The sequence below is a fragment of the Somniosus microcephalus genome, chromosome 8 (assembly GCF_052327205.1).
Source record: "Somniosus microcephalus isolate GS21.2 chromosome 8, FLI_Smic_1.0, whole genome shotgun sequence".
In the NCBI taxonomy this organism is placed as follows: domain Eukaryota; kingdom Metazoa; phylum Chordata; class Chondrichthyes; order Squaliformes; family Somniosidae; genus Somniosus; species Somniosus microcephalus.
In genome coordinates, this window is record NC_140994.1 from 243715177 (window position 1) to 243736837 (window position 21661).

At 50.5% G+C, this 21661-nt stretch overlaps 1 protein-coding gene and 1 long non-coding RNA gene across 5 annotated transcripts in view; one reads left to right on the forward strand and one right to left on the reverse strand.

Annotated features, from left to right (window-relative positions):
* LOC147114228 (E3 ubiquitin/ISG15 ligase TRIM25-like) overlaps window positions 1-21661 on the forward strand; it is a 52706-nt gene that overhangs the window by 12310 nt on the left and 18735 nt on the right. For 3 of the 4 annotated variants that reach the window (XM_085995899.1, XM_085995897.1, XM_085995896.1), the window contains exons 3-4: window positions 10259-10489; window positions 11316-11338. In XM_085995899.1, the coding sequence (XP_085852025.1) occupies window positions 10259-10489; window positions 11316-11338 (254 nt within the window). Of the gene's footprint in view, window positions 1-5415; window positions 5687-10258; window positions 10490-11315; window positions 11339-21661 lie in introns of those variants that run through there. The other variant, XM_085995898.1, reaches the window with a different exon arrangement.
* On the reverse strand, window positions 6521-21415 carry LOC147114229 (uncharacterized). The gene is made up of 3 exons (XR_015079388.1): window positions 21214-21415; window positions 11790-11921; window positions 6521-11394 (listed from the first exon to the last, which is right to left on the reverse strand). It is a non-coding gene; the product is annotated as an uncharacterized LOC147114229 (long non-coding RNA).

Here is a 21661-nt window from a genome sequence, read left to right on the forward strand (position 1 = left end):
AATTGTACCTCCTTGGGTCTCTCTTTTCCCTTTTACAGCCATGATCTGTCCAGATCGGTACGGGTCCCAAGGTATCCCTTCCCCTACCCCCATTTTGGAAGGTACATCAGCCTACTGATTCCCTTCCCATATTGTTACATTGGGTCCTAATTCTGTTGTTAATTCTATTGTTTAGGGTTTCGACACCGCCCCAGCCTGTTCATTACCTGTGAAACCTGCTAGTGTAAATGGGACCCCGCTCGACCATGGGGAAGTGGTCGGATTCGGTGAGTGGACCACCGTGCAAGAGGCGCCTGTATCTACCAAATACCTTCCCCTAACGGTCTCCACTTTCACATCTACACATGGTCTGCCCCGTCAAAATCTCGACTCCGAGTAAGACTCTGAAACACGTAAATACTGTCAGATAAGCAAAGCTTTATTTTGACTTGCACAAGGGGAGCGAGAGCCCAGTCAATGGCTCGGCTCACAACTCCAGAGAACATCTGTGAATGCAGCATATTGATACACTCAAACAAGCCCGTGCTCCATAAATCACCTGTAATGGGATTGTATCATTTTAAAATGAATTAAGAGTTAAAACAAATTAAGAGTTTGGCACAAGGACAATCAAAAGGTCAGCAGGACAGAAATATCTTCAGACAAGGTTAGTTAATTACATTCTGTCAGGAGGTTCTGTCTGAATCTTGTTACCAAAAATGATTTGCTTACTCATGTCTGATTATCATATTTATACAGTGAAGAACACAAGTTCCATATGATCATGTATAAAAGTTAGCAAGTCAACTCTGTACAAAGCTATTTCAGTATTCATGCAGAACGAGATTAACTTTTAACAGAACTTTTCACTCTTTGATCAGATGTCATTATCACCTCTCAGTTTGCAAGCGTACAAAACGTGGTGCGGTTACCCAATAGTTCTGCAATGTATTGTTCTAGCAGTTTGTGATTAACTTTTGCAATAGGTCAGAAGATTACGTTAATTGCTGCTGACTCGACTTTAGTCCAGCGGCAATGATACAAAAATACATTAGATGTCAAGTATCCCATCATGCACTAGTAAGGGCAAAATCATATTTCCACACCCCACTCATTGTAGATGAGCAGACACAGGTACTCGGGCTGGGCGCGGCCCCGTCACAGTGAGGGTGCAGATGCGCTGGGTCCTCTGTCACCCACAGCAGCATCCAGTTTCCCTTTATCCTTGCCCATAACCTGCTGTAATGCGGCCACTAAGATTTTTATTGGGTCGTCTTCTACCTTCCCTCGGTTTGTCTCTACCTTGGGACCCTCGTGCCCTGGTTTCCCCCCTTTCGGGAGCTTACACTCCTTACTCCAGTGTCCCAACTTCCCACAGTTACAACACGCCTGGGATCGACCCGCATTACTTCCCTCCTGTCTCCATTCCCTTTTACTCCTCACATTCCCTTTCACTTCCTGCACCTTCCCCCTGTGTTTCTCCTCTTCCTCCCTTGTCCTGACTTGAAAGCTAGAGTCAGCTTCCTCAGCACACCCATCTCCGTATTGTGGAGGCCCTCTGGGTCCAACCATGACTCAGCCTTTGCGCTGATTCACGGCAAACTGTTGGACACTACGGTCCTCAGCCAATGATTCCTGGGAGCCCCTCTTAATTCTACGCGCACTAGATCTCCTCCAGTGGCCCTCACGTAAGTCGGCCACAATCTATCTACAAAAGTATCTGGTAACTCGCCTGCCTGCTGCCTCGTCTGCTCCACCTGCAAGAACGGACTACCTTGGCTGAGCCCCAGTGCTACCAAGATCTCATCTTTTAAGCCGTGCATGGTTCCTCCCCCTTGGTGGCTGCCGACAAACTCTGATATCGCTTCCCTTCTAGGGAGAACAGCATCAACTTCCTCATCTCCTGCTTGTTGCAGTTATTAATGCCCCTACCTGCTCTACATTGGCGAAATGAACGGAGGCGTCTCCTCCCTGCTTTAATTTAGCCACACTCGTCAGCATTCCCTGTAGCTGAAGCGGTGTAAATGGGAGCACATAATCGTTCTGCAACGGCACCGGGCCACCACCCACTGGTGGCGGACCGAACTTCTGCTGTCGTAGGGGACACATTGGTCTCGGTGGTCCCGGTGCTTCGGGAGCCGGCCGATGCTCGCTGTACGGGGGCCCATCATCTGATTCTTTACTCTCCATATCCCAGTCTTCCACAACCTCTCCAGGCGACATGAGATGAACCATCCCTCTGGCCCTGGATAGTTTTAAGGTCAACTTACAGATCTTTTCATTACAAGGCCTGTGATCTGCCCCCTCATAACCCGGAGTTTGGGCTACTCTATTCGCTACCCTGATACCTTTCAATCGTTCCTCCGCCTCTTCGCCTCTCTAGATTCCTTGCACTTTGTTCGCAGTGAGTCTGACACAGCCTCTTACCCTCTGACACCTGACACTGTAAGTATTCAAAATTGTTCTGCACCCTCTCCTCCTTAACCTTTCTCTCCTGCCTTTCTTCACTTAAATCTTTCGTCAGTCGCTCTATGACGGCGTCCTTATCGCTTGCCTTGGTTTCTAGTTCCCTTTTCTCATCTTCCAACTGTTTCACCTTTTCCCTGAGAATTGAGGTTTGCTTCTGTAGACACAGTAGCCAAATCGCCTTCTCTCTCGTTCTTTTATGGTTAACACTAACCGTCCACTCTGCCGCTTTCTCCTGCGGATCCTCAGAGTGTAACATTTCTCGTGCCCATGGCTCAGAAATGTCTAACTTGCTACATATATACGAGGCTACCTTAGCCCCACAGACTTCCTACGGCTACTTCTAACCGCCCACTCTGCCGCTTTCTCCTGCGGAGAGTACATCATTTCATTTGCCCCTGGCTCAGAAATGTTTACTCTGGCTACCTTAGCCTCCCTGAGACCACCTTAGCCTCCCTGAGACCACCTTAGCCTCCCTGAGACCACCTTAGCCTCCCTGAGACTACTTTAGCATCCCTGAGACTACCTTAGCCTCCCAAGAGTTTGTTGCCCTTACTTTGTGCCTTATTTTGCTCCACACCTCAAGAGTCCTTGCCACAGTCGCCAAGATATGGAAGGTGTTTGGTTTCCTCGTCCTTACAAGGGTACCTTGACTCTGGGTTTTACAGGAACAAAATCGTAGATGACATAAAGGATTAGGTTCAACCCAAAACTGTTAGTTTATTAAAACCAACAAAACACAGACAAAAACCTGTTCAGATTTGGCTGAAACTTACAATCACCCATCCGGACAGTCGTTCCCGTTGTGGACTGTAGGCCTGGATCAGAGATGACATGTCCCCGTCCTCCTTTATCTGGCTGCAGCTGCCTACACAGCACAAACCCCTTGTAGAGTCAACTGATATTTAAAATCACCCGTCCGGCTAGTTGTGTCCGACGTCGATTGCAGGCTGGGAGCTGGAGATGACCGTCTTCCCTTCCTTCTTACACTTGGCAGTCGCTGTAGTCAGAGCGAGCTTCCGAGAGAGAGAGCTTCTGAGAGAGCTTCTGAGCGAAAGAGAGAGACTTCCGAGAGCTTCTAAGCGAAAGAGAGAGGGAGCTGTGTGTGGTTCCTTCTTACAGTTCTTCCGTCCCGCCTTTTCGAGTCTGGGCCTTCCCCCGTCTGGGCCTTCCCCCAACAATCCACACCCAGTAATCCAAACCACAGGACACGTACAGGGCTGGGGGATGGAAGACAACTCCTTATCTTGTCTCCCCCTCCCTGTGGTACATATTTGATGTGATTTAGTCTTACTGCTGATGTGTTTTGCTCAAGGTTAAAATGTTTTTCATTGAGGCCAGGAAGTCCATTATTCCGGCAAAATTGGCATCGTTGTCTTATCCATTGAAGATCCATCGAAACCCATTAAAACACGAAGTCTCAATGTCCAAAGTTAAATCATCTATTCACCGTTAAATCACCTATCGAGACGCTCATTGTCCAAGGTAAGTGTATTTTCCAAAGTTAAATTGAAACTCACAGATTTGTCTGTGCTTCTAGGTCCAACTGCACCTCGCCCCTACCACTGGGCCAAACAGGCTTCCAGCATTTTGCTATTGTACTGGGTTTGTTGAAATCTACACAGTACAGCACTCATCCGTGGTCATAAGGAGGTTGCCATTCTTGCCAGGTGCTACGTATCCGCGGGTACCCACCTGGTACGCCAATTCACTTCTGACCACTCCCAGAGACTCTACTTTACATCCCCATTTATATGTCCCATTCTTGTGCCCCTGTGGCATCAGCATTAGAAATCTAAATGCATCTGCAGGCCACCCTGCCTGCTGGTCGGTTTACCAGGAGTTCCTGTCTATCTTCCTCCCAGTTAATCAGATTAAGACTGCTGACTTCCTTCTGCGCCTGCCGGGGCACCGTCCCAATCCTGATGTCTTCAATGTCTGCTTCAACACTGTCAATCAAGTCCCAAGCCAGCATATCACATGCTCGCCCCTTGGACTGTAAATCACTCGCCTTCATTACGGCTTTCCCTAGGACCTCTATACCTCTCTGTAACCAGATTCCCTGCACTTCTACTGCCGTAAGCGCATACTCCATTCCCTGAGCTGTGAACCGCAGACCCTTGGCGCTTCCTGCGCCACCCAGGAGGCATAGCTACCCAGGCCCGTGATTTGCCATGAATTTAGGACCAAGTTGGCACTTCCAAACAAGCCCCCCACTTCCCCTAATATTTTCCGTCTCTGCCGCCCCTTGGGGGCCTCTACTTTGGGGGCTATGTGGTCCTTATAATCACTAATAATCGCTGCAATTTATGCTTAGCCCAAGTAATTGATGCTGGGTGATCACCACCATTGGCCTCTAACGCTGGCACTATACTGCTCAGGTTATAGGTTACTTCTAAAGTGACCATAGTTACATCATGTAACAGTGCCTTTGGACCCCCAACACTGATCATGCCATCCATTGGAGATGGCACCGTGGTGGGACATTGCGACGGCTTTTGATATCCACATGTTGTTAAATCAATGCATCTTATATCAGTACATCCCAACCGCTTAAGAACATCGCTACACAATTCTTGGCAATATTGTCCCACAAGTCCTGGTTCCCAAATGAATGGGGGAAATTTAGTCCACCTTGCTATAATGTTGACGGTACTGATGACCGCACCCCTCATTTTTCCGCGCTATCCTTTGTGCAGCGAGCAGGAGTACAACCAACGTCACAGTCTGGCGTCATCATATATGCCGGTGACTGTTATATCTCCATCAGTATTCACGCTAATTTGTAGTTGTGTATAATTGTCACTTCTGGGTCCGATAACAGGGATCCAGAACGAGTTGAAGGAGTCTGCTTACGTGGTGCCGTAGGACCAACCGCCCAGGGCGCCGGACACTGAACTTTCCCTTTGTGATGGGCAGGGAGGCGGTTCCAATCGGACTGGTTGACCGGGGGTGGACAGTTCATGGTTGCTGCCACAGATAGTGTCCCAGTATCCTTGTCCCATTTTACATTTGGGATTTATTTTCCATACCTTGGTCGTATGGGTACGTGCAGTGACCCGGTCCGTGATCCCTATATTGGGTTTCTTTATCCATTCCCCTTTCCCCCCGCTGTGACAGTTGCATGTATTGTTCTGGATGTAATCAAGTACTTTTATCGATGTGCACGGTGGGCGCCTCCCACGCTACTGTAATTGTCAGGAGGGTGATCGCCAACACGGCCGTCCACCAGGCCGCCATTGTGAGTATTCCGGAACTCTGAGGGTGGTAAGGTATGTGGAACCTCTGCTTTACCACCAGTAACTGACATGCCGTCTTCATGATCCTACCAGTAAAGTGGGTCCCCTGGTCTGTATCTATTTGTAGGGGGACCCGCCCACCGGGGTATCACCTCCTTTGCCAAAATTCTTGTGGCCGTAACGGCGGTGCAATTTCGTGTTGGGAAGGCATTTACCCAGCGAGTGAAGTGATCCATTATCACCAGGCAGTAGGTCTTTCCCCTACTCTTTGGAAGGGGACCGGTGAAATGGATTTGTAGGTTTTCCCATGGTCCCTTCGGTCTCGGGTGATTTCCCATAAGAACCTTTATCCCCTTTCCTGGGATATACTGCGCACAGATCAGGCACCTCTGGCAGTGCTTTGCCACGTCCCTGATGTATATCCCCATGATGATAGATTTCCAGTAAATTCTGCCTGATACACTCGGGGGCTACCACCTGGTCTGCCCCTTCTAACTTCCATACCCCTGTCACATCTTCCTTTGCCCCATGACTCTCCCATACCCCAGTCGCATCTTCCTTTTTCCCGTGACTCTCCCATACCCATCTTCCTTTGCCCCATGACTCTCCCATACCCCAGTCACATCTTCCTTTGCCCCATGACTCTCCCAAACCCCAGTCTCATCTTCCATTTGTAGGGTTTTTTTTCCTGCTCTCTTGCCCGTTCTGGCCTCCTGCCAGGCTTCGTGCAAGAATTACCCTTGAGTGGTTCGACCCACTCCCCCTACGGTTCTAGACCTTGGACTTAGATGCAGAGAACAGTAGTGCAGAGAAAGGACTCAATAGACCAGGCTGAATAGCACGAAATGGATGCTTTTATTTTTAAACAGTTTGAAGCATTACAAAATACATGTCATAGGCACAGATTAAAGTAACTACAATCATGCACAAATTTCAGAACTTGACTCTATGGAAATGGGGAACACACGGCACATCGAAAAAGGGGAAACACATTACGATTTCCCTTAACTCCCTCCCCTATACCTAAACTAAGTTTCGACCTGGGGAACCTGGGATCATGCTCACCACTCTCGAAATCGCGAGAAAGGGGGTTCGCAGCCTTTTTGGCACCGCTTTCCGTCGTCACGTGGATTTGGAAACTTCTGGCGCAGTCGATATTCTCTCTCTCTCTCTCTCTCTCTCTCTCTCTCGAGGCGATGGGGTAGACACAGCCTCGATGAGCGCTCGTCAAGGTTGAAGATCAGCTACAAGCTGTTGTCGATTTTGGTTCATGGAGCAGACCAACAACCAGATGGGATGTTGAGACACGGAAGTGTCAGGCCCGGACTGTCTTTTTGTCTCCGGCCTGGTCGGTTCTCCAGAGGGTTTCTTCTCCGTCGGCCTGGGTCGTCGATGATCTCCCGACCCCAGTACCCGGGCCACCCTCGTTGTCTTCTCGTCATGGCCGAGCCTTGTTTGGCTGAACACCGACCACGTTGTCTTTTTACCGAAACCGTCCGTCTTTAAAAAGACGAAAACGTTTTCATCAATTCTGCATCTGCCGAAGTGGAAGAGGCGCCGATCCTGGCACCGTCCGTCCTTCGTTCGTTCCTTGTAGGCGAAGTCCTTGAAGAAAAGTCTGAAGTCGTCCAAGAAGAAGCAGCCGTGAAGTCAAGTTTGAAGTTGTTCCAGTCGAAGCCGAAGTAGTTCGAAGAAGTCGAAGTAACGTATATGGACTTTCAATCCATAGTTATACTCTTTTGGAACAGTCTTATCTCCCGCCAAATCATAGTCCTGTCTTTGTATTAATTTTGGCGGGCAGAAATCTCTGCAGGGGCGCTTTGTCTTGTAACGGAGCCGGTGATAACTTAAACTGGCCTTCCTGGCCGATAATGTCTTTTAATGCCCTTTGCATTGTCACTGCGGCTCGGTTCGCACATTGATCGGTCTGGAGATTTTCCTTGATGGCTGCTAAACGTTTTTTTCCTTTGTACAATAAATGGGTATAAGTGTTTTTGCATTGTCCGCCCATATCTTGATGGGCCCCATCCTGTACTTAGAATCCATTGAATATGTATGCTGTTTCTCTGAGTTTCGGTTCCCAGATACTGGCTTTCGCGGGCTTACTGTCTTCAATCCACAAGCCTGTCTGGCTTGCAGTAACAGAAATAAAATGGTTCAGAAACTGATCACGGGGCCTGGCGGCCATTTTGTATGCCCTTTTATTAAAGGTTTTTTTGTGCAAGCTTACTTTGGTCAATAAACAGTCTTATTTTATCCAGTTTTCTTGCGTGATTTTTGCTGAAAATTGCGAATCTTACACATTGCCCCGTGATTCTCCCATACCCCAGTCACATCTTCCTTTGCCCCGTGACTCTCCCATACCTCAGTCACATCTTCCTTTGCCCCGTGACTCTCCCATACACCAGTCACATCTTCCTTTGCCCTGTGACTCTCCCATACCCCAGTCACATCTTCCTTTGCCCCGTGACTCTCCCATACCCCAGTCACATCTTCCTTTGCCCTGTGACTCTCCCATACACCAGTCACATCTTCCTTTGCCCTGTGACTCTCCCATACCCCAGTCACATCTTCCTTTGTCCTGTGACTCTCCCATACCTCAGTCACATCTTCGGGCAGTTGCACCATATTTATTTCCTCTGGTCCGATGGCGCAAGCTACCACCGGGGCCGGAGAAGGGGGCATATTTCCTGCGGCCCCTTTAGCCGCCATATCAGCTCATTCGTATCCTTTCTGTATCCAATCGCCCCCATTCTGATGTGCTTTTACCTTGACTACTGCTCCCTCCAGTGGGAGCCCTGCAGCCTCCACCAATGCCTTTACTAGCACTTCATGTTTAATGTGACCCCCCTGAGGATGTTATAAACCCACTTTGATCCCATGAGGCCATATAATCATGGACTATGCCAAACGCGTACTGACTATCGGTGTAAATATTCACTCGTTTCGTTTGACAAGCCTGTAATGCTTCGATAAGAGCTACCAGTTCCGCTACCTGGGCGGAGTCCCCTCCTTCCAGAGCCCCTTGTCGGACCAACCGACCATCCTTCCTCACGACTGCCCATCCCGTATGGGGTGTACCACTTCTAAATTTCCCAGAACCATCGACAAGCATTACTTCACATTCCCCTTCAAGTGGGCTATCTTTTACCCCACAACTTTCCTCATCCTCTACCACTAGTTCACACTGATGTTCTTCTCCTTCCGTTAATATGCCGCCCACAGGGTTTAATCCACCGTCTTTAACAATCTGTACGGACTTATCCTTTGGGATAAGTACGGCTTCCCATGCTGCTCTTCGGCTATCTGATACTGCTCTTAACCATCCAGTATTAAGTAGGATATTGTTTATGTGGTTTGTGGGTTTCCCTCTTGATCATGAAGGGTGTCATATCGACCCTCCCACAATCCTGTTTGTGTCTAGCCCTTACCTCTGGAAATTGGGAACACACAAGCCCAAAGACGCCCTCAGCCGTCCAATCCAAATTCCATGTATCTCTTTACTTAAACTTCAATTTCAATTCCTCTAACAGGTACCAGTGTGTTTAACTCTTCTGATTGTTTCATTCATTATATAGTTTCTCGGTGGAGTATGTGTCAATGCAGGGACACTAATGTCTCCAAGAGAAAGCTATCAGTTTACTACTCTTTACACTTTTCTGCCTTTCAATAGAAAGCTAGGAACATTCTCATTTGGTGGTGTAATTTTCCTGCTTCTATCTTACACCCTCAATCACTTCCTCTCTCCATTGTACACATCCCATTAATTACCATTCATATCTCATTCATCAGCCCTGGAGGAACTTTACTGTCCAGTACAATATTTAAGATAGAAAGCATAGATCACACGTTCTCACTTGGTCCAAGTTATTAACACTTTTTATTTATCATTAATTTAGAGGATCTTTTATTTTCCCGAAAGTAACCCAATATATAGTGCCTGGGTCCATTTTGCCATTTCAAAATTATCCCAAAATCCAAAAAGCAGTGCTGTTGAACTGACCGGTTTTGTCAATGTTAAATTTCATTTCTATCAATTTATCTTAACTCCAATTTCAGAAACCAGTGATTCCCAGGCTAGGTGGTTTACACAGAGTTTTATCATTAGAGACAGAAGTGCTACAATTAGTTTACAAGGTGACTTCCATATAACAAAAGAAAGCAGAGAATCCATTGTGGCTCTGCTTAAGAACCCAAGGGGTTAATTTATCAAATCATAATTTTCCTTCATTCACTGTGGGGAAATATTAACTTAAATTTAAGAAACTTAAATTTAATAATGTCCAATATCTTTAAATTTCATTCAGCAACACTAAAGTTGCTGCTTGGTGAACTTAAACAGCTGTCAGTGGAAAGGGTTAACTCCTTTGCAGGTTTTTTTTTAAGAAGGCTCACGGCAACTCTGGTTAAACTCTGTTTTCTCTCCCAGTAGACACCCTCCACTGCTTGTCTATCTTTAACGGGTGATCGAGTTGTGATCTAAACAAACTGTCCCGTCCCTGGAGAGTGCCGTGTGCTCAGGGTAACAGCTGTGTGGAAGGGACGTTTGTAATGAGAGTTGGTTTGGGTTTCAGACACGAATCAATGAGCTGAAAGGAAAGCTATCGAAGAGCTTCTCTGAATGGAGGAGACAGCTGGAAGAAGATGAAGAATACGCACTGAAACTGATCGATGAGGAGGGGCTCCGAGCTCTCTCACAGATTAGAAGCTGTTCTGAAGCATTAAACAAGAGGATGGAACAGATTTCATTAATAGAGGGAGAAACCCAGAGTCTCGTACAGAGGGACCCTCTCTCCTTTATTCAGGTACATCTTCAATATAAACAGGGCCATGGCTGGGGAATGGGGCGTTTGTGTGAGGCTGGTGTGAGGGCTGAATTGTTTGAAGATTGTTGGTGGGACCCAGCATTGGTGCTGCCCCCTCCGCCCTGCCCTCGGAGTGTTGGTGCCCCTCAGCCCTGCCCTCGGAGTGTTGGTGCCCCCTCCGCCCTGCCCTCGGAGTGTTGGTGCCCCTCAGCCCTGCCCTCGGAGTGTTGGTGCCCCTCAGCCCTGCCCTCGGAGTGTTGGTGCCCCTCAGCCCTGCCCTCGGAGTGTTGGTGCCCCTCAGCCCTGCCCTCGGAGTGTTGGTGCCCCTCAGCCCTGCCCTCGGAGTGTTGGTGCCCCCTCTGCCCTGCCCTCGGAGTGTTGGTGCCCCTCAGCCCTGCCCGCGGAGTGTTGGTGCCCCTCAGCCCTGCCCTCGGAGTGTTGGTGCCCCTCCGCCCTGCCCTCGGAGTGTTGGTGCCCCCTCCGCCCTGCCCTCGGAGTGTTGGTGCCCCTCAGCCCTGCCCTCGGAGTGTTGGTGCCCCTCAGCCCTGCCCTCGGAGTGTTGGTGCCCCTCAGCCCTGCCCTCGGAGTGTTGGTGCCCCCCCAGCCCTGCCCTCGGAGTGTTGGTGCCCCTCCGCCCTGCCCTCGGAGTGTTGGTGCTGCCCCAGGATGGAGTGCAGTGAAATGTGGGATTATTCCCCATTCCTGTGACTGGCCCCACCTACTGTCCCACACTGAACTCTTTACTCTCAATCCCAAATTCACGGTTTGGTTCCATTGGGTGTTGGTTTGTTCATTGACTGATTTGATCTCCTCTCTTTATTCACAGAACTCGAAGCAGCTCCTTTCCAGGTAAGTTCCTCTCAGTCATACAGTCGCTGCTGCTGATAGGGAACCTTCAGCTGTATCTGGGAGAAGAGTGAAGGTAGAATCACGGCTTGGAAACCTTCCCAGATAAGGAGCTTTCAAATGGTGGGAATATTGAGTGATGTGTAACTGGGGGTTGAGGGGTTATTGGCTCAGGCAGCCTGTGGGAAATGGGAGATTCTACATGTCCACTGAGGACTCCCAGCTCTACCTCACCACCACCTCTCTCCACCCCTCCACTGCATCTGTCTGGTTACGCTGCCTGTCCGAGATCCAGTCTCCGATGAGCCAAAATGTCCTCCAATGAAACATTGGGAAGATTGAAGCCATTGTCTTTTAGTCCCCGCCACAACCTCCGTTCCCTGGCCACCAATTCCATCCCCCCTCCCTGCTCACTGTCTGAGGCTGAACCTTTAAGATGCTCCTTAAAACCTACCTCTTTGACCAAGCTCCTGTAAAGTGCCTTGGGATGTTTTACTACATTAGAGGCACGATATGAAAGCACGTTGTTGTTGTTGTTGTTGAGTGACATGAGCTGTTCCATCGGTGTGTTGAGCTTCTCAGGAACCTGTTAGACAGGAAGTGAGAGAGAGTTAAAGCTGCAGTGACCAGTATCTAACCGAGGCTTCCTAAAGGCTCCATGTGTGTCAGTGACAGCTTTATTCCATTGGGTCAGTAAGTGCTGTGTGATTGGCTTGTTCTGTCAACCAGCCCATGGAGAATGAGGAGAGGGGCGGGTCCTAGTGTCAGAGTGACAGTAAAATGTGTTGTGATTGGCTCATTCTATCCACTAACAGAGAAATGAGTGGGTGCTGAGATTTCCCAGGAATGTCAGTGTCACTGGACACTATGACCCTGATATTAACGGGGAGGTGGGGAGGGTGCGGGGGAGGTCATTAACGTGGGAATGCCGTGGACATGGAGGCCCTATTGATTGACGGCCTGGCCGGCGGACAGGAGAAAAACAAGCGGCAGGAGGCTGCAGCCGGGGGCCCGTGCGGGCGTTCCCTGTCACTCAGAGAGAGGGAAGCAGAAGCTCCGGGGAGGGAGGGGGGGGAGGGAGGGGGGGGAGGGAGGGGAAGGGTGGGGGGGGGAAGGGAGGGGGGGGAGGGAGGGGAAGGGTGGGGGGGGGGAAGGGAGGGGGGGAGGGAGGGGAAGGGTGGGGGGGGGGAGGGAGGGGAAGGGTGGGGGGGGGGAGGGAGGGGAAGGGTGGGGGGGGAGGGAGGGGAAGGGTGGGGGGGGTGAGGGAGGGGAAGGGTGGGGGGGGGGAGGGAGGGGAAGGGTGGGGGGGGGAGGGAGGGGAAGGGTGGGGGGGGGAGGAGGGGAAGGGTGGGGGGGAGGGTGGGGGGCGGGAGGGAGGGGAAGGGTGGGGGGGGGGAGGGAGGGGAAGGGTGGGGGGGGGAGGGAGGGGAAGGGTGGGGGGGGGAGGGAGGGGAAGGGTGGGGGGGGAAGGGAGGGGAAGGGTGGGGGGGGAAGGGAGGGGAAGGGTGGGGGGGGAAGGGAGGGGAAGGGTGGGGGGGGAAGGGAGGGGAAGGGTGGGGGGGAAGGGTGGGGGGGAAGGGTGGGGGGGAAGGGAGGGGAAGGGTGGGGGGGGGAAGGGTGGGGGGGGAAGGGTGGGGGGGGAAGGGAGGGGAAGGGTGGGGGGGGAAGGGAGGGGAAGGGTGGGGGGGGGAAGGGAGGGGAAGGGTGGGGGGGGGAAGGGAGGGGAAGGGAGGGGAAGGGTGGGGGGGGAAGGGAGGGGAAGGGTGGGGGGGAAGGAGGGGAAGGGTGGGGGGGAAGGGAGGGGAAGGGTGGGGGGGAAGGGAGGGGAAGGGTGGGAGGGGAAGGGTGGGGGGGGAAGGGAGGGGAAGGGAGGGGGAGGGGGGGAAGGGAGGGGAGGGGGGAAGGGAGGGGGAGGGGGGGAGAGGAGAGGCTCCGGGGGCCCATTGGGAGGGAGAGGGGAGAGGGGGGGGGAGAGAGGGGAGGAGGGAGAGAGGGGGGGAGGGAGAGAGGAGGGGGGGAGAGGAGAGGCTCCGGGGGCCCATTGGGAGGGAGAGGGGAGAGGGAGGAGGGAGAGAGGGGGGGAGGGAGAGAGGGGGGGAGGGAGAGAGGGGGGGAGGGAGAGAGGGGGGGTGGGGAGAGGGGGGAGGGGGGGTGGGGGAGAGGGGGGAGGGGGGTGGGGGGAGAGGGGAGGGGTGGAGGGGGGGTGGGGGGGAGAGGGGAGGGGTGGAGGGGGGGGTGGGGGGGAGAGGGGAGGGGTGGAGGGGGGGTGGGGGAGAGGGGAGGGGTGGTGGGGGGGGTGGGGTGGTGGGGAGAGGGGTGGTGGGGAGAGGGGAGGGGGGGGGAGAGGGGAGGGAGGGGAGAGGGGAGGGAGGGGGGGGAGAGGGGGGGGGAGGGGAGAGGGGAGGGAGGGGGGGGAGAGGGGGGGGAGGGAGAGGGGGGGGAGGGGAGAGGGGAGGGAGGGGGGGGAGAGGGGGGGGAGGGAGAGGGGGGGGAGAGGAGGGGGGGAGGGAGGGAGGGGGAGGGGGAGAGGGGAGGGAGAGGGGGGGAGAGGGGAGGGAGAGGGGGGGGGAGGGAAGGGAGGGTAGGGGAGGGGAAGGGAGGGGGGGGAGCCAGACAGCCAGACAGAGTGAATACACACGCTGAAGATGGGCTGCTGAATTTTTAGTGTTTAAAGTGGGGGAAAAAAAGGTTCATTTCAAGTTTTAAAAGGTTTTAAGTTAAATTTAGTTCTAGTTAAGTTAGTTTAGTTTGTTTAGTTAAGTTTAAGTTTAGTTTAGTCTAGATTAAGTAAGGAAGGAAAAGACCACCAAAGAGACCGCCAAAGGAAAAAAAACCAGAGGAAATTAGAAAAAAAAAAGCCAAAGAAAAGAAAGAAATAAGGGAAAAAAAAATATACAAACCAAAGAACAGCGGCCGCACGGGGCCACAGCAGCAGCAGAAGCGAGGTGACTGGGCCGCCTCGGGAACCGAGGCGCGAAGGCCGCACGGAGACGCAGCGGCAGCCGGAGCGAGGAGACTCGGGGAGGCCGCTTCGGGAAACGAGGCGAATCGGGGAGGCCGCACGGAGACGCAGCGGCAGCCGGAACGAGGTGACTCGGGGAGCCCGAGCGGCGAACGAGACACAGCCCGATCGGCGGCCGCAGTCCAGCACCCGAGCGACGACCGCAGTCCAGCACCCGAGCGACGGCCGCAGTCCAGCACCCGAGCGACGACCGCAGTCCAGCACCCGAACGGCGAACGAGGCACAGCCCGAGCGGCGGCTGGGCTAGAAAGCCCGGGAAAGGCCCGAGGAGCCAGGCCCAGAGACCTCTGAGGAGAAGGGAGCAACCAGAAGGCTTCCAGAAGCAAACCAAGACTGTGAGTACAGGGCCCAGGGAGGGAGACTGAAGCCAGGGAAAGGCCCGAGGAGCCAGGCCGAGACAGAGGCACAGAGACCTCTGAGGGGGAGGGGAACAGCCCGAAGGCACCGGGGAAACAGCGGCTCACAGACCCAGACCTGAGAAGGGTGAACCCAGAAGCCGAGGCCCAGGGACCACGGGGTCGGAGAGGGGGACCGGGAAAGTTCGCGAACAGGGAGAGGGAAACACCAAACCCGGGGCCCCAGAAAAGCTTATTCTAAGATCAACAATACTTTACCAAAAATGAGCGAATCAGAAGATCCACAACAGCCCCGCTTCCAGATTCCCCCCAACACCGCAAAAAAAGCTATAAAAGCGATCAAGCATGAGCAGATGAGAGAAAAACCAGAAACACTTTTTGCTGACTGTTACAACAATGGGACAAAAAGTAACCTCATTTTCTACTCAGATCAGCCAGTGGCTTGGATCACAGCAATAAAATCACACTATACCAATGTTAAGCTAGAAAATACCGCAAATGGGTCCATAATGAAAATTAACACACCAGGAGACAGTTCAACTACGACGGTCAACGCGTACAATACCGGAACAATATTAGTGCAAGGCAACCTCGACAAATTTGCAACGGCCTTCAGGACACTGAAAAAATTAACTGAGGGGGGAAGGAACAGCCCCAGAGAGGCCCGCACTCCCCCCAACATTGACAACTTACCAGGAGAAAATCTGCCTGGTCAGGAGGTGAACGAGCCACACAGTTCAAACCAGACACTAACCCCGGGGAACCACAGCCACACGATACAACTGACAAACCCCAGCATAACTACCAGGGAGGAAGCCACACATAGTCCCCCTACCATTCCCAGCTCACCAAGAGAAGAGCAGCATAGCCAGGAAGTGAGTGAGCCCTCCAGGGCCAACCAGCCTAGCCAGGAAGTGAGTGAGCCTTCCAGGGCCGACCAGACACATACCCCGGGATCACACAGCCAGATACAACCAAAAGATAAATTTAATCAATTAGAGATAGAGATGGTTAAACTTAGAGAGGACTTCCTCAAAATGAATGACGATCAAAATCAGGAGAGGGAGAGACACAAGAGAGAGCTGAAGCTACTTGAGAACCAGGTGAATCTACTTAGGAATCAGGTGAAAGAGCTGCAGGAAAAAGAAGAGAGCCATAGAGGAGAGAGAACACCATTAGACCAGCAACCAGAGGCTAGAGATAAGACAAGACAGAGCCGGACGGAACGGCTGCACTCCCACACGGAACAAAAGCAACAGACACACAATACAAGGGGTGCCACACAGACCGACCAGCATACTGATTCGCAATCTTCCCCCACCACCGTGGAACCACAAGCGGGCCGCTCACAAGAGGTACGCACACACCAGACACCCCAGCCCAGCACACACACTATGAGTCCAAGCGAAAGCCACCAGACAGTAAACACAAACAAGGCTGACGTCGTAATACTCATAGACTCAAATGGGAAATTTCTATGGGAGAAAAAGCTATTCCCTAGAAGTAAAGTAGAAAAGATCTGATGCCCAACAACAAACAGAGCCATGGGATGGCTGACCAAAGCCAGATTAGGCTCCCCCCAACACATAATAATACACACGGGCACAAATGACCTAAAGACCCAACAGAAAGAAGTAGCAACATCGCTCAGAGCAATGATTAGGAAAGCAAGCAGTACATTTCCAAACACTAGAATCATTGTTTCCACAATATTGCCGAGAACAGACTTCAACAACAACACAATTCATGAGATAAATGCCAGCATAGCAAGAGACTGCGAATCAAACCACAACGTACACCTGGCCCAACACCCCACCCTCGATGAGGAATGTCTTTACGACCACGTCCACATCCAAAGGCAAAGAATATCGATCTTTGCTAAAGCCCTGAAGGACGTCGCTTTTAACCGGGTCCATACCCAGACTCCAAGAGGACCCCCCCCCGACCACCAGAGATCAGCGGGGTACATATCAGGAACACTACAAGGACCACCAACACACCAACCGAGACCAGAGAGGATCCCCATGCAAAACAACAATATCAGACCTGCACCACTCCTGTCCCACAGGGGAATAGGACTGCTCCCAGCCAGACAGAGGGAGAGATGCACAGGACGTACGCAATACCTCAGACAGAAACAATCCATTAAGAGACAATAAGCAGATGTGCAGCAGCATCTACTTCCGCCTTATGGATCAAGGACTAATTAATAGAAAGAACTGTAACCAAATTGTATTAACTTTTGTAGACAACTGATGTGATCTTTTTTTTCCCACACTTAGACACGACAAACACGTACCACTCTTTAACCTATCATAGTAAAAGATCAAACTTAACATGAAATCCTTATATATTTCGACCTGGAATATCCAAGGTCTACGCTCTTCAGTGCGAGAAGTGAAAAGTAGGACCCCAGAGTTCATAGATGAAACTAAAGACCTAGATATTATCATTTTACAGGAAACTTGGTATAAAGGAAAAGGACACACTGGCTGTCCCCAAGGGTACACTGAGCTGGTGGTCCCCTCCAATAAATTACCAAGTGTAACCCAAGGCAGAGACTCCGGAGGCATACTGATCTGGTTTAAAACAGAACTTAAGAATTACATCAAATTTATAAAAAAGGGCGAAAACCATATGTGGCTCAAACTTGAGAGGGAGATTATCTCAAACACCCAAGATGTTTACATTTGCGCACTTTATATCCCTCCAATCGATTCCCCGTACTTTAAAGAGGACACCTTCTCCAACATGGAGGGGGAAATTATCCAATACCAGGCCCAGGGGAACGTGTTGATCTGTGGGGACCTCAATTCAAGAACGGGTGAAGAACCAGACTTCACCAATAATCAGGGAAACAATTACGTTTTCGGGAATAACCACTTTGACATCCCTTCCCTTCCATACAGGCATAACTGCGACAAGCAGTCAAATACCAACGGAAAACAGCTACTACAGCTCTGTCGAAACCTGGGTCTGTACATTGTCAATGGTAGGTTCATAGGAGACCTCCTAGGAAGATCGACCTATTGCTCACCTCTTGGCTGCAGCACAGTAGACTATATGATTACAGACTTAGACCCATCCTCTTTCAGAGCATTCACAGTCAAACCACAAACAACACTGTCAGATCACAGTCAAATTACTATGTTCCTCAAAAAGACAGAAACAAACAACATAGAAACACAACCCAGTAAACTGTACAACACCAAAAAATCGTACAGATGGGCCAAAAACGACACGGAAAAATACCAGAAAACAATTAGCAATGCATCAACTCAAGCTCTCTTAGACACCTTTCTGGATAACATATACACTCACAATAAAGAAGGCGTAAACCGGGCAGTTAGTAAACTAAACAATATTTTTGATAATTTGGCAACAAATGCAAACTTGAAAGCTCGCAAGAACAAACCCAAAACAAAAAACTATGAAAAATGGTTTGACCGAGATTGCCATAACATGAGGAAAAAACTTAGAAAAATATCAAACCAAAAACACAGACATCCAGAAAACGAGGAACTACGCCTTACTTATTGTCAGACACTAACACAATACAGAAACACACTCAGAACCAAAAAAGAGCAATATATTAAGAATACACTCAGCTCCATGGAGGAATCCATTGATTCCAATTGTTTCTGGGAAAACTTGAAAACACTACACAAAAAACAACACGACGATTTGGCCATTCAAAATGGGGACACATGGGTAAACCACTTTGAAAAATTATACCAGAAAAACACACTAAGACCAGAGCAACACCAAATATGCAAAAAACTGGAAAAGCTAGAAATGGCCATAAAAGATAACCAAAACCTGCTGGACGCCATAATAACAGAAAAAGAACTTCTTGAAAAACTCAAGGACCTGCGACCAGGAAAAGCCTGCGGGACAGACGGCATACTAAACGAGATGATTAAACACACAGACAACAAAATGAAACTGGCTATCCTAAAACTCTTCAACTTGGTTCTGAGTGTCGGTTATTTCCCTGATATCTGGAACAAAGGACTCATAACGCCCATATACAAAAGTGGGGACAAAATCGACCCAAACAACTATCGAGGCATCTGTGTAAACAGTAACCTGGGGAAGGTATTCTGTAGCATCATAAACAAAAGACTTATAAACTTCCTTGAGGAGCACAATGTCTTGAGTAAAAGCCAAATTGGATTCCTGCCAAACTATAGAACATCCGATCATATCTTCACCCTACAGACCCTAATTGACAAACACGTTCACCATAACAAAAGCAAAATCTACGCATGCTTTGTAGATTTCCAGAAGGCTTTCGACTCCATCTGGCATGACGGTTTATTCCTGAAACTTATCGAAAGTGGGGTAGGAGGGAAAACATATGATGTAATTAAATCAATGTATACAAACAACAAATGTGCAGTTAAAATTGGAGACAAACAAACAAAATACTTCCCACAGGGGCGGGGGGTGACGCAGGGCTCGCCAATCTCACCGACACTCTTTAATACTTACATAAATGGATTGGCAAAACTACTTGAACAATCTACAGCACCCGGCCTCACCCTATATGAATCCAAGGTTAAATTCCTCCTCTATGCAGACGACCTGGTTCTGCTGTCACCTACTAAAGAGGGGCTACAGCAAAACCTGGACCTGCTGGAGTCGTACTGCCAGACTTGGGCCCTGACAATAAATCCCCAAAAAACCAAAGTCCTTGTGTTCCAGCAAAGATCCAAACATCAGGGACCCAAAATAAATTTCACAGTAGGAACAACCAAAATTGAACAAACCACTAACTACACATACTTGGGCTTAAAAATCAGTTCTACGGGAAACTTCAAACTGGCTGTGAATGAACTGAAAGAGAAAGCAAGAAGGGCTTTCTATGCCATCAAAAAATCAATCCAAATAGAAATCCCAATTAGCATTTGGCTCAAAATTTTCAAATCAGTAATTGAACCAATTGCACTCTATGGCAGTGAGGTATGGGGACCGCTAACTCAACAAGAATTTGCAAAATGGGACAAACACCCAATTGAGATCCTACATGCAGAATTCTGTAAAAGTATCCTCCGGACTCAAAGGAAAACAGTAAACAATGCATGCAGGGCGGAACTAGGCCAATATCCATTAATAATCACTATCCAAAAAAGAGCCACCAAATTTTGGAATCACCTACAAATGAGCAATCCCCAATGCTATCACTACGACGCCCTGAAATGCCAAGAGCTGACCATAAAGAAGAATACCCTCAGTCAACTAGTCCTGGGACTCAGTGAAGTAACTACTAACAATACTAACAATAACCAGCCCCAGGACAGTGACAGGGTAACACAAAGAATTCGACCCAACACAATCGTCGCTAAGCAAAAGGAAAAATATCTGACATATTGGGCAGAAACAACAAAAACCCAAAGCAAACTCAATTGCTACTTGGCCCTAAACAGACAATACAACATAGCTGATTACCTGACCATGGTAAAGGATAACAAACTGAGAAGAACCTTGACAAGGTACAGACTTAGCGAACATAGCCTAGCGATCGAAAAAGGCAGACACAGGCAGACCAGGCTGCCAAGAGAGGACAGGATATGCTCTCACTGCAGTCAGGGAGTGGTGGAGACAGAGATGCACTTCCTCACAGCTTGTGGAAAATATCAGGGCATCAGGGAGAATTTCTACCAAAAATTCTCACAAATATGCCCTGATTTCAGAAATCTGAATGACAACCAAAAACTCCCATTCCTACTGGGAGAGGAGAGAAGCTGTATAACACTGGCGGCACACAATGTTACAGCTTGCCATGAACAGAGGGACAACCAGTAAACTAAGAAAAGAATATATATAAACAATGCGAATGTATATTTATACACTCAGGGATATACCTGTTTATACACTGTATGAATAGAACTGCGTTTATGTGCTAAACCATAAATGTATTTTGATGCTTTGGCAACATAAGATGTAACTTATCATGCCAATAAAGCGATTTGAATTGTGAATTGTGAATTGGGAGAGGGGAGGGGGAGGGGAGGAGAGGGGGGAGGAGGAGGGGGAGGAGGGGGGGAGGGGAGGAGAGGGGAGGGGGGAGGAGGGGGGGAGGGGAGGGGGGAGGAGGGGGGGAGGGGAGGGGGGAGGGGAGGGGAGGAAGGGGAGGGGGGGAGGAGGGGAGGGGGAGAGGGGGAGGGGAGGGGGGGAGAGGGGAGGGGAGAGGGGAGGGGAGAGGGGGAGGGGGGGGAGAGGGGAGGGGGGGAGGGGGGGGGAGTGGAGGGATGGGGGGGAGTGGAGGGAGGGGGGGGAGAGGGGAGTCTCCGGGGGCCCATTGGGAGAAGGCCTGGGGGGGGGTGGGGAGAGGAGAGGGACCGGGGGCCCACTGGGAGGGGGGCGTGGGGGGCTGGGGACGAAGACTGAAAGATTGGGGCTGGGGCAGGCCCAATGCTTCCTTGTGAGGCCTGGGGGTCTCCTGCTCCTCCTGGCCCACAAGGAGTGCTAAAATGATCTGATCTTTCGCACTTAACCTTGGCCAGTCGGCTCCTCCCGTCTCGGATCTGCTGTGGGGCAGCCGACAGCGCCGGCCTCCCCCTGACCCACACTCACATTTCATTCACCACCCTGATTATGTCATCAGGCCGTGACTTTCGAATGTTAATGAGGCCCCGCCTGCCTTTCGCAGGAGCCTCGTCGATGGCCTGGTTTGTGTTTGTTTAAATTGAAATAGCTGGGAACGGGGTCGGGCTGGGGTCGGGTTACTCGATCCGGATGTTTTAAACCCAGATCCTCTCCCGCCCATCGGGGTGTGAGGGGATTAAAATCAAGACGTCTGTGAAGGAATCCCACCGATCCCAGGTCCCTGGGAGGCTGTTCCTTCTCTTCTCCTCACTTCACGTGATTGTAGTGAGTGTGTTCCTGCAGCGAGGGGGAGCATGGACTGGAGTCTCTCGGGATAATAATAATTATTAATAATGG